Raw genomic sequence first — 13,760 nt, 5'->3', positions numbered from 1 at the left:
TAATCAGGTAATTCAGAGTATGCCAACCACATATTTGCAATTGCTGAAGAATGCATTTCCTCCGTCTGATCTGATACTGTTGGAAAGCGAGAGATGAAACTGAGCTCCATTTCCATATTATTTATGCTCCATAAATAAAAAATATGGAGGCTCATGTGATTCTGCTGGGGGAGAGATAATATTTCATAAAAACGTGTTAGAAAAATGCGCCAACACATACAGAAGATATACTATTATGTCCTGTTGACAGCAGGGTCTCACATTTTCAGTAATGTCTTTAAAAAGTCTTCAGATGTAAATTACAGATGACATGTAAATGAATTCAAACATGGGTAAAGGTGAAAGTGAAAGAAAAAGTGATTAGGAAGAAATACTGACAGGAGGGAATGAAAATACAATTTTTTTAGAAATCATAATTGTAAACAGCTTGCCAAGACATATACTTATCTGTTTAATGACTAATTTGTGCATTATTAAGGATACTGGGAACCGTATAGTAAACAATGGAATATGGGAAATTTACATGCTCTGCTAAGTATTATATGCACTATGCTTCTGATATAGATTAAAATAAGTTCTTGGATGAGGCTACAGTTTTCCTGTGCTTGCCGCATGCATAATAGTGTACCATTGATAATGCATGGATGACATGTAGCTCCTGCTCTGTCTTTGGCAGGCATTGCCTGAAGGTTACTGCTATCACTGAAATTATGATGTAATTTACAATGCTGTTGATTCATTTGATGAGCTGTTGGTGGTCTAAACTCCTATTATTTTGATTTCATAACAAACACATTCAAGAGATGTGTTGGGGAGTTAAAAATAAAACGGAACAATGATATGTAGTACTAAGTGTAATTTATTCAGAACTGTTATAGTTTCTGTGTAATAATAATAACAGCAACAACAATAATATTTTTTTTACTTGAAATATGTTCATATGAATATGTTCTGTTACTACACTTTCAGAAGGTTGAACATCTAATGCTAATTCTCTACACATTTTATATGCACACAGAGAAAAATACGTATTCTCAAACATGAAACTGATTTTTCAAAGAAAAAGGATATATTAAATATATGCTTACATCAACTATGCAGCTCATGTAAATACATACATTTGTATTTTAAAATGTACTTAAATATATTATGTACAGAATGAAAATTCATATTTATAAATAATCAACATCTGCTGATTCAGAAATCAGATGCATATCATCTGTGCTGGCAAGCAGACATCAGTTTAGAGTAGATGTTTGGCAGATCTACTTATCTTCACATTATATGGATGCAGTAACATAATCATCTGGGCCCACTATCAGCCCATCCTGATGATGTACAGGCTAGGGGATCTGTGCAGAACCTGCTCTAGGGCAACACTCATGTAAACAGATGGCCTTCAGACCAGCATTTATTGACAGGGCGAGTGAGGACAGCATGCTAAGGATAAAATAAATCTTTCCTCGGCTCCCCTCATGGGTTCACCACAGATCAAGAAGAAACGAAGATAAGAGTCACACTGGAGGAAAAAGAACATCCCTCTGCCTCGTCACTAGTTTTGCTCTCCAGCTTCTATCTTGTAACAAATGCAGATTTTTGTTATAAAACAACATACAGCAGAATTTTATAAATGTTAACATGGATAATTATAAACCAATTTATTATAAAGCTGGGACTACCAGTGCCTTTTCGAAACCTTCTCTGAAAAGGAGTGTTCCGTGGTAATTACGACCACCTAATATTTAAGCCAATACTGTATTAATAAATGTAATTATTTCTCAAGCAGCATTATAAGGCACTTGGTCACTAATATTGTTGAAAATATATTGCATGTGGAATAAAAAAGTCACAAGTTCAGTTAAGGGGAAAAGACACTGTGGTTAGATTGAATGGAGGCCTTACTTGTAACTGACATGAACAAGGAAGTGTACACTCAAGAGCATTAATGGAGAATAGGGCATTGAAACAGATGGTGACAGAGCTTATAAGGCATTCCATTATTATTTGATAAAGCATACAGAGCCATATATAAAAGGAGCATGTAATTTGAAAGGTATTTAATTACCTTTTTGTTCCACTTCTATTTTAGGCATTGGGGAGAGATAAGAAAGAAAGAGAGAAAAGAGAATAAATTAATGGTGCAATAATTGTCAGGCATATTTACTATTCATCATCAACATCTTACATAATTCACCAGTGTCTTGTGATGCAAGTCTACCAACTTTCTGAAAAGGAGATGATGCAATAATAACAGTTATGTGGTGCTTGCCATACCCTGTGGAGAAAACAATGTAAATCACATCGTCGACTTTTGAGGTATGAGGTCAACAGTGTAGTGGTACTAGCTCGGTAACATTTGAAAGGACGAGCAACACAGTAATACAGAACTTGAATTAAATGTACCCACTGAGGCATAATGTTGTATTGTTCCCATATCCAACCACAATATAATTAACAAAATATTTCAAAATATAGAAGGTGCAGAGGGGGTAAGTGCATAAACAAATGCCATACAAATATTGGAAAATGCCATTTTTAACTTAAGATTCAATGACTCCAACTCCAAGTAGCCAGTGGAACAGTCTGGACAAATTAATGAAAGTTTATTCAGCTTTGAGCTGCAATAAAAACAGAAGGCAGACTGATTTGCATGGTTCGCACATTGAGATGTGGGTCTGTTCCCTTGCACAGATAGAAAAACGAAAAAATAAAGGAAAGGACAAAAAAAAAACATGAAAATGGCATTACTTCGTCCTCCTCTCTGGCACTGACATTACTACACAAAAGTGTAGTGATGTAATCATAATAAGTTAATATATAAAAAATACATTTTATATGTATATTACAGCTATTTTTTGCAATATAAATATTGCACCATTGCATCAAGCTTAACAAACACTGCATGCTTCTGTGCTTTGCCATCGAATACCTAGCTAGCTAGCTGAATCCTGTGAGATCAACTAATGAGACACACCTGTAAAACTAGATCAGGATAGAGGAGCAGCAGCCTCAAGTCAAAGCTCACTAACAGTGATGGAAGGAAAACTACCACAGAATTGAATTTATACCATCATGAGCTTCACAAAGCTGATGTTTATGGTAGGGGTGCCATTCAGAAATTGCTTGTAACCAAGGACAATCCACAGCAACGCATAGTCTGGTGTAATTACCAAAAATCATGGACTTGAGCAGTGGAAGAAAGTAATACGGTCTGATGAGCTGTCTTTTACTCTTTTTCCTATATCTAGATGGATTTATGTTTGGAGAAAGCCAAAGGAAGCTTTAAACCCACATTGCCTGTTCCCAGCTATGAAACATGATGTGGGATCTGTTATGGTATGGGCAGCCATCTCATGGGACTCATTGGGTCTGTTTATTACCTTGGAATGGGTGAATTAAGGCCAATGAATGCAGATTTTAGGCCACCAGGTGCACCCTAGGGTGTAAACATTGTTTCCTCAAGATGTCCCAGTAATCCAAGATGATAACATCTCTCATACATGCTGCTAAATGGATTGTGGTTTCATGGATGTAGTCAAATACCTTTACTGGAAGGTCTGGAACATAGAGGGCAGAGTATATTTCCACCTCATTCATCTATCGAATAAATGGAGACTTTCCTTTCTGAAGAATGGCCCAGTCTTTCCACTGGTTCAACACAGTTCAAAGCTTGCATAACAGCATTCCAAGAAGGCCTGATTCAAAGGGTGACTCAACTCTTTATAATTTAACATTACAGGTACTGCTTTACCTGATTATCAAAGAGGGTGTCAAGCAACGTGGACTGGACAGAATTCACAAACAAGATTTGTCATTAAAGGATTAAAGATCATTTGCGGCTTGTTGTGGTTTATGATATACAGAATGGATACCATGGATACAAATGAGGTCGAAGCAAATAAATATCATTCAGAACACTTAAAGAAAATGCACAGTACATGTTTTCTTTACCCAAGACAATCTAAATTGAATGTGAACAAGATGACTATATAATCTGATCCTCACCATCTAGTCATGTTAAGCACATTAGCCCACGGAGGGAGGGTCTGTTTCAGCACCAAGCAACATCTGAGATCCCTTTCAGATCCAGGTAGAAAAGAGTACATTATCACTGAGAACATCCATTATATGACCTTAAGGAATTCACATACAAATTTGCAGTTGTTAGTTCTCCATTCACGCTGCCAATGTGAGAACACGTGCAACAAAGAGGAGCAGTGCAGACAGACAACTCTGCACTGTCCACACATTAAAATGTGGGTCTGTTCCCTCGCACAGATCAACTGAACCGTAAACAGCATGACAGACATCTGTCTCTTCACAACTCCTGTCCCATAATCCTTTATTCAATAAGAGGGGATTAATCAGAGTTACTGGAGCTTAAATTGTATTTTTCATAAATAAACCAATATTTCCACACAAAACTTATATAATGTCTGTCATGTTTCAGCTATGCTGTTCCCTCACTGGAGAAAAAATATTATATTCTAATAAGCAACAAAAGTTGAAGAGGTCTGTTTATTCATTCAAGGTTTTCAGAAAGCAGACATATGTAACCTTGGTAGAGATATGTAACATTTTAACAAAGGTCAGTTTAATACAATCAAGCAACAACTATGTTTAAGACATTCTAAAATATTCTAAAACATTACATTGTGTTCCTCCGTCAATCAGTCAATGTTTCTGCACCTCTACCAGTATGAATTAATTTGAACTTGATTAAATAATTAAGAAAGGCGAATAGGGTGAACAGCCTTGTGGGTCAATATGACATTTTAAATGAGCAGTGACATTTTTTGCTATGCAATACAGCAAACCATGATCGTTCTGTAACACTCCACTTGAGATGGTCCATTTTTTTATATCCAAATGTGAAATTATGTTGAATAATTAACTGAAACATAGAATAATACATAATAATATTTACAAATTCTATTTTATTGAAACATTAACGATAAAATCACACTGCTACATTTATGATCCAAAATGAAATGAAACTGGTCCTTTGTGCCACTGTGTCATCCCAACGGCATCTGGAATGCAATATTATTGGCTATTATTTGCAGATTTCTCCATTTGGTTAGGTCTCTGTGAACATATTCCATTGACTATAAATATGAGTGCTGTTGATTCAACACCTGGAATTTCCCTTTGGGAAGGAAGAGGGCTGCTGATACTTTATTTGTTTTACCCTCACCTTCAAGATCATATGGTTCTCGTTAATTGGAAGGAAATTAACCTTTTAGGAAGATAAGAGTTCACATGAAGAAACGAGGCCTGAGCATATTAGACCTGGAAAACTATTTGCTTGCCTAACTGTTATCTCTTCCCCAAATAAAATCAGCGATCTATGACCAAGGTGACTTTTGCGTTGCTCTGGCAGACTGAAATAACTTGTCTGGTACAACCGAGTTCTGTCATTAATGATGCGATAGGAGGTCTAAATTTAGTGCTTCTCAAAGCACAAGAAAAAAAAAAGAAATCACCTCAAATGAGATGTCTCATCTACACTGAGACTGTAATAAGATTCTGTCTGTGCTGTCATTTAGATATTTGAAGGCATCTTACTTGTTCTGAATTTTCACAGACACAGACAGACAATAGAGTAAAACATTAGAGAGAAAAAAAAATATTGTAATGTTTTGTTGCAGCTGTTACTTATCGATTGACTTTATTTACTTATGTAAGGATCTAAAACAAAAATTCTGACATAATTTTTAATTCTTTTAATTAAATCTTTAGGATAAATACAAGGTTTTTTCATGTTATATATACTGATACCACATGTTTGAGTGTGTGTGAATAGGAAACACATCTTGTGGAAGCTCCCTAGTTAGCTATATTCTGTACAGTTGTCCTCTCCTGGCTTTAGATATATTTTTCCCTTTGAATAACAACATATGATGTATTTGACATATTTTACAGATATTTACAACAACACCCCCCCCCCCCCCCCCCCCCTCCAAAAAAAAAAAAAAAAAAAAAAAATGCATGTGACGTATGAGACACACAATTACCTTTTGGTATAAAAATGTGATGTACAGCTCCATGGATCAGTATTTTAATAATTAACTAATTCCACTTTATCACAATGACTGTGAGGTAATCGAAATTATATCATTATAGTCAGAGAGCCTAATAGAGATTCATGGTTGAATGAAGCTAATTTTTATCTGAATCTGTGAGGATATTGTGAACAGACTTAGACTCCTTATTAATTACTAATTATAAGGCTCGATAGCATGTGCCTAAGGATATGGGAGGTCATGACTGCAATCTATGCGTAGGGTATATCTAGCTAAAATGCCATTTCACAACCTCGATGATCCCAGGAAAGTGCTCTTGTGCAAGATGCTGAGATTTGGAACACAGCCAAGCAACCATCCACATGGGACACTGTAATGCTGGGACACACACAGACACAGACACACACAGACACACACACACACACACACACACACAGACACACATACACAAGCAAACAAACAAATATCTAGGAAAGGGTTTTCTGAAACTGGAGCATAACTAACTTGATTACATCTCCTAATTGTGCCTTGATTTCTAAACTCATGAAAATAAATAGATTACAATAAATAAAAAAGTTGTGGGCACATCTGGTGTGCACTTCATCAGTTTGCATAGTGTATCTAGAGGGAGCTTAATTAGTAATGCAAAACACTGGACTCTCCATTAACATGGGTGGTCACATGGATGCCCTGAGGTGTCTGATCACCAATTAGACCCATAGTCGCAGCACTTAGCACGCCCAAACCCTCTGCCTCAAATACAAGAGCCAAGAACAAGACCTGATCGACTATAATTGCATGCCCAGCTATTAGGAAAAACTGATTTGACATTCCTGGTTCATCTCTAACATTGTAATTTATACAACATTGCTAATCATGCTTCCTGCAATTACAGATTCACTTTGCTATAAAAACATTTTTGCTGGCAATGATTTTCGCTGCCTTATGATGCATCTCAAATTAGTTTTTAAACTGTGTTTCACATCATATCCTCTAATAAGACAGTCATCCTATAGCAGAGAAGGAACTGTCACATATTTCAAAACATGTATACCTGGCTTCTAGATTTTAATTACAATCAATTATTATACAATTACTATATACATATATACTACATGCACACTCATATATTAGCTCTGCAGTGATTAGCTGACTGTTTGGTCCAATCAAAAAACTAGAGTTTTACTTGACAAATGATTTTTTACAGTTTATTAGGCTTCACTTCTGGATACTACATTCTTCACAACAATGTAGGATTATTATTGTTATTTACTTCATGTTGCATTATTTTATTTTGAATTTGTTTTAAAATGCTATTTTAAACAGAGTTTTTCAATGCAGAATTATTGTGATTAGATTTCACTATCATGTATGTGCAAAAAGTCATACTGCTAAGAACAGTGTTGAGCTGTGAGACAATGAATGGGATGCACAAAAAACAGTACCACAGAATAAACACAGCTTTCAGATCTCTGTGCTTATGTCTCAAATCAAAAGCCTTCGGGGCAGCAAAACTGTCCTATAAAACTTGTAAGAACGTTTCATCAAAACATTCCTGCAAAGACTAGTCAAGTATGCGCATATTTGAATTTCCAGTCTTTTTTGGCTTTGGGTCATTCTTACTTGCAATTTAAATATTTGAAGTTTTCTGGATTTAATCTCCTTAAATGGTGGAAGTTGCTCTGGATAAGAGCAATCAAGGATAATGATATTAAATATGGACAAGCACTGTAACACTGTATTTATACAAACAATTCTTAACTTCAACAATTCAGTCATGAATTCACACATGATAGCTAGCTAGCTAACACACAGAAACCATAGAAACCATGAGTGCAAGGCTCACTGGATTGTCATTGTCATCAACAGGTATGGTTTCTTCATATTTTTTACAGTCCAGGAAAACTTTTTGTGACACTGAAGATGTGAGGGAAGCATGCTAATTCCGGGTACTTAAGCCTACATTTTTGGCACAAACTTGAGAACACAGAACCTTAGTCATTCAGGATTACCACAGCCTTTAAATTGGCAGCTAGGCTGCTTTCTACCTTACAGTGAATATTATCCAAATAGCACTTCAGAACCCAAGAGACCACTTCATTAATTATAGTCTTGTTAGTACTTTTATCAAGTTAATTTCCTATTAGAATGAAAATGCATTCTGCACAGTCACTGTGGTGGCTTACAGTCCTACTGAGTCTTTTAGTTTCACTGGCTGAAAGTCATTTTATTATTTTTTTTTTCCTTTTTCCATTTTCTCCCCAATTTGGAATGGCCAATTCCCTGAATTCTGGAATGCCCAATTTGTTATCATTCGGTCCCATTGCACAACCCCAACTGTCAATCTGGGAGAGTGTGGACAAGCACATGACCTCATCCGAGACACATGATGTCAGCCGCTGCTTCTTTTTGCACTGTGGTCCACATGCCAAGCTAGCACAGAGATGAGTCGGAGGAACACATTTCATATGCAGCTTTGGCATGTGGACCGCTGTTGCTAATTGGACCGAAGCCCCTGCTGACGTACCCACCCCTATCCCCGGCGGAAGCCAATGTGTTCCACCTGTGAGCTCCCGGTCACTGTCAGCTAGTGACACAGTCGGGTTCGAACCCGGGCCATAGCGTTCACCCCCACATTCAGCTCAGCAATTCCTTCAAGGCCCAATTCTTCCTTTCAATTTCAGTGGCCTGGTTGTCAAACACTGCTTATGTTACAATACAGCATAAGTACACCATTTCACATACATCGCTATGTTATATAAAACATTATGCTTTGCTACCGTTTCTTTCCCCAAATGTTAGCAATGGGAAACATGCATAACATAAATACTGTATACAGTTACTTGCAGTATAAATGCAAGGTTTGAAGATTTGTGGAAAATGTTCAGTTATTCAATTAAATACAAGTATATAAGTTAGAATGTATATGTCATTATATTTAATAAATAAGTCAACGACAACAACAAATATATAATAAAATGTATTACAATAAAATAATGAAAGATGAATTCTGTCACTGTACTTCTATCTCATGGTGCTCTCAATCACTGTCAGCTCACTTTATATTAGAGTATAATGGAGGCAGTAAGTCAATTTTTCTATGAAGAAGAAAAAAGAGCAGATTCAAGGCTTATTATTAGAAATCCATCTGACAGCACTGGATTGCATACAGCAACCCAATATCTGACCTCTGCATTTTGCCTTAAGAACTCCTTACTTTGACCCAGACTCCTGCCCTATCGACCCTAATTTAACCTTATCTTTCTCTCTCTCACACTTCTTCTCTTCCCCAGAAGTGCATGTCCAAACACATCTATCACATCTACCAATTCATGAATAATACATTAATCAATTCAAAAACAGATGTGTTGCATTCAGTCTGAAGTGGAGTAAGTAGCCATCTGTTGCACTGTGTACTGTCCCAGTGGTGCTGGCTGTAGAACAATGCCACTGATGTCACAGTAAAGAGAGGATGCTGATATATGATGCAAAGAGCTATGATTGTGCCTTTAGCACCAGTATTGCAGTATATGCAAGCAGACTTCAAGCTGTTGAAACTGTGGAGGTCCAGGAATCTCACTTACAGGGTTTTTGTATAAGTATTTCAGATCACCCATTTAGATAGGGGAAAAAAATGAATCCCTCATGTAGATCATATATTCTGCTACTTTTATGACCTTATTTTGGATGTTATTTTGGGTTTTACTTTGTGCACTTCCCACAGGGAGACAGAGGATACTAGGATACATATACCAAATTCATAACAGTTGTTCACTACTACAACAGACAAATCAATTTTCACATGATATCTGAATGAGGTCACAGGTGTTCTTTGTTTGAGGGATGACAAAGGCATATTGTGCCGCACATTATTATCACATTATGTGAATGCCCAATAAATATGATATACATAAATGGGGCAAATTGTTTTATAATCTATTTTCCCTGCTCTGCTGATGCTGAATGATAACACCGGTACCAGGTGCACAGTGACCTGCCAACACAATGCCTAATTATTATACTGTTTATGAATGATTCAAATCTTGCACAATAAACAGCATGCCAACATCAGTCAGGTGTAAATTAGGTTTTCAGCTGCATATTTAGAACTGTAATGTGAAATGCATTTTTTAATATGAAAACAACATGGTATTGCATTGGTAAAATAAAATCAGTGATAATTAATGGAGAATAAATTGATTGCCCAGTGTCTTTTATCTGAGCATATGTGCTGTGCTATTATCTGGACACATTTCAATGTTCGGTTTGCCCTCCTTCTGTGTCCCACAGTGCTTCATGAAGTTTGGCCTCTTCAATATTTGCAGAAAACCATATGGGGTCTGGACTGTGCATATTCCATGGAGTTGGCAGTGTGAGAGCTCATACAATGTCTGCATATTCAGATGTTCAAGTTATAACTATAAACACACTATGCGTTCAAGCAGACAAAAGGTAGAATAAAATCTCCCCAAAGCCATCTATTACTACAGCTAGGATTTAATCACACAGAGTTCTCCCATTGGCATGCATGCAAAAAAACTGGTTGTATAGGGGTATTTGAGAAACACATGCAGACAAGGTCACAAGGAAAAACTCATCTGGTTCTAAACAGGGGTCAGTGATCATTGTGCTGAAAAACCATCTCATCTGAGTCTTATTTTCACATCCAAGCAGCCAGCAATTCAGCTCTGTTAGGTGAGGCCTCAATTAATTAAGGCTGTGTATAAGACTGGATTGTGAGGACCACAGTGTTGACCCCTGAAAGGACCTACACATAAAATACAAAATGGTACAAAACAGAATTTAAAAGCCTTGGAGAAAGGACAAGGGTCCAATTGTGACTTTTATCACTGGTGAAAGTCAAGGTCAAGGGTGAAGGAAGCTGTTCTGGAAATTTGAGTCATGATAATATGTCATCGTAAAATCTCTGACAGAGAAGGCAGTGAGAGCATAATACAAGCATGACCATCACTGCAATCCAATGAACACACCCACATGCAGACACACAAATGCCCACACACGCACACTCAGCCACTGAGATGAAACACATGCTGAACAGCCATAAATGTGATTCATCTTTATTTCAATTTTGATTTGGTAAGGCGATAATTCTAGAATGACGTGTCAGAGATACTGTATTACAGATCAATACAACAAATCATTATCAAATCATTAAAACAAGGCATTTAATTCCATCGAGTGCAATACTATTTTAAAACAGATCAACTGGGGAAAAAGTACAGCTCCTCTACAGGTCTGTCATAGCCGTCTCGCAAAATTCAGCATATCTCCGCTCAGGTTTTCATATAACATTCTCTCCAAAAACTACAGAAGACATACGCAAAGAACCGTGCTGCCATCACATTTAGCTGCTTATCTCCCCAAATAGCAGAGACGCAGAAGTGCTCCCTTGTTGGGAGTCTGTTGACAGGGTATTGAGAGGGAGAGCAGTAACTCCTGGATGCTGAGGTTCCTGGACAGAATACTGATGAAACCATGCTCCACAAGGAGGAGAGAGAGACAACTTGTCAGTGGGATACAAAGTAAAGATTCTTTGCTGACGAAATTCTCTCAATGGGTGGCTGGTTTTCTTATTAGTCTCTCAAATCACTCAACCTTGCTGTGACAGTCTGGATAGACCCTGATTTAGAGGCCTCCCTTTATTTCACCATCTGATAATTATCCCATCACAAATCTTCGAGTTTTTTGAGAAGGCATTTACCTGGAATTACATAAAGGTCTGCCTTTTCTTCCCCATTTCCCATGTTCTGAAACGTTTTGTTTTTACACTTTATGAAATCACACCTGATTGCCAAATCATTCGTTCTTCATAACATGCAATATGAATCACACAACATCCAACACTATAGGAGTGGAGATCCCCTTGATAGCCCAGAGAATGAACAAACCTTCAGGTTCCTTCATGGTAGCAAACACAAACTATTCCTTTGATGCTACAGCTATACAAATTGACTGAGCAAATTTGCTCAGTCAATTTGGGTGATAGTCTCCCAAATTGCCATACTTGCTTTGTATTTGCTTAGTTGAAACCCTTACTAAGGGTCACTAACAACTTGTACATATGGTGCTTAGTGAAAACCATTCACACTGAAACAATTGAAGCTGAGAGCTGTTTTCAATAGCAGTTGCCAATTAGGATTTTAACCCAGAACCATCAGGTTAAGAGGCTAGTGCTTCAACCATTAGAGCATGTGATACCTGACTAAGTTCACTCACCATGAGAAAAATACTGAGATCTTATCTCAATTAACAACTTGGGAGGTGACCCTCTCACTGTCCTTTTTAAAGAATATTGTTTCTAAGAGCTGGGCCAGCAGACACCTTACAAACTAAACAGAAAAATTACCTTGTACACTTGTGAGGAACAGCGCTAAGTATAGCAATGCATGGTTCCCTGTATGCAAGGATTCACATTACCTTTCCTATCTGTGTACTTAAATGTGTACAGGAGACATGTTCATGTGAATTAAATGATTATTCTACTTGGTATCATCTGTTTGTGTCATTGAGTTCACTTAAGCAATATCAAAACAACATTTTCTATGCAGTAAAAATATCTCTATGTAACTCATCACTTCCCCTTGTGGAACTCATAAAGTTGTGAAAATCATTTTCTTCGTGTACCTATCAAATTGTTTACTGTACAATGTATACCAGAAATCTATTTTATGCACATACAGTATAGACCATACTATGCCATATAAAGTGCTTTTGTTCACAGTGACATTCCATACGCCTGCACCATGCTATTCTGAACAGACTGCCAAGCATGTCAACATGTTCAAGTTAATCAACCATTTCAGTAAAAGACAAACATCTGTTTCTCTGCAACAGAACTGTCACAAAAACAAAACAACAACAAAAAAAAAAAAAACATTATAAAATGACACAAAGCTGATGCATGCACTCCAATTCTACCTCTGGAAACAAAAACTGGTTTGGGGGCAGCAAAAGCGATGACGTTAGAACACTCCCTCTGATTCAGTGAAGGACTTTGAGCTGTCCGCTCTGGCCCTTTGTGCCAAGTTCACAAAAGACAATGGGCAATAAAAAAAACGGCACTGGCTGTGCATCCTGTGACTTTTTTCCTGCCTTCCTGTTCCTCTGTTTATCCCTGCTTTATGTTGGAGATTCCATTCACACCTCACATTTTCCATTCACATTTCTGTGACGGATATCACCGGCTACAATGTGTGTGTCTGGAGAGCCTCTTCCAGCAAATCTGCACTTGACAGACACAGCATTTCCTGTCATATTCTGGTACTTCTGACTAAATTTGGCTGTGAACTCGTGAGGAAGGAGGTTTCTGAGAATGTGAGAATGTCGGTTTTTAAACAGTAATATAGCTGCAGGGCCATCTATTGAGAGTAGCCATGCCCGACAGATTTGTCTCCATATCTAATATCAGACTCCAATGCTCATTTTATCTAAAGTGGCATTGTTTGAATAGAAGGTCATTTTTAACACATGATGATTCCATTTACACTATTGTTGGCATTTAGCAGAGACTCTTATCCAGTGTGCCTTACATAGGTTACAATTTTTTTTTTACGTTACCCATTTATACAGGTGGATATATACTGAGGCAATACTGGGTTAAGTACCTTGCTCACGGGTACAACAGCACGGCAACCTTTCCGTTACGAGTCCTGCTCCCTACCAGCATGATACACTGCCACCCCATGAGTGCTGGCATGCTGCTGGGTTGAGATC

At 37.3% G+C, this 13,760-nt stretch overlaps 1 protein-coding gene across 6 annotated transcripts in view; it reads right to left on the bottom strand.

The window, feature by feature from the left end:
* Positions 1-13,760, bottom strand: part of LOC118792928 (adhesion G protein-coupled receptor L3-like) — a 190,802-nt gene that overhangs the window by 77,649 nt on the left and 99,393 nt on the right. For all 6 annotated transcript variants that reach the window (XM_036550779.1, XM_036550780.1, XM_036550782.1 and 3 more), the window contains exon 6: positions 2,066-2,080. In XM_036550779.1, coding sequence (XP_036406672.1) covers positions 2,066-2,080 — 15 coding nt within the window. The remainder of the gene's footprint in view (positions 1-2,065; positions 2,081-13,760) is intronic.

The sequence above is a fragment of the Megalops cyprinoides genome, chromosome 18 (genome assembly GCF_013368585.1).
Source record: "Megalops cyprinoides isolate fMegCyp1 chromosome 18, fMegCyp1.pri, whole genome shotgun sequence".
NCBI classification, from domain to species: domain Eukaryota; kingdom Metazoa; phylum Chordata; class Actinopteri; order Elopiformes; family Megalopidae; genus Megalops; species Megalops cyprinoides.
Note: the sequence above shows the minus strand (reverse complement) of the source record. Positions and strands in the feature narration are given on the sequence as shown.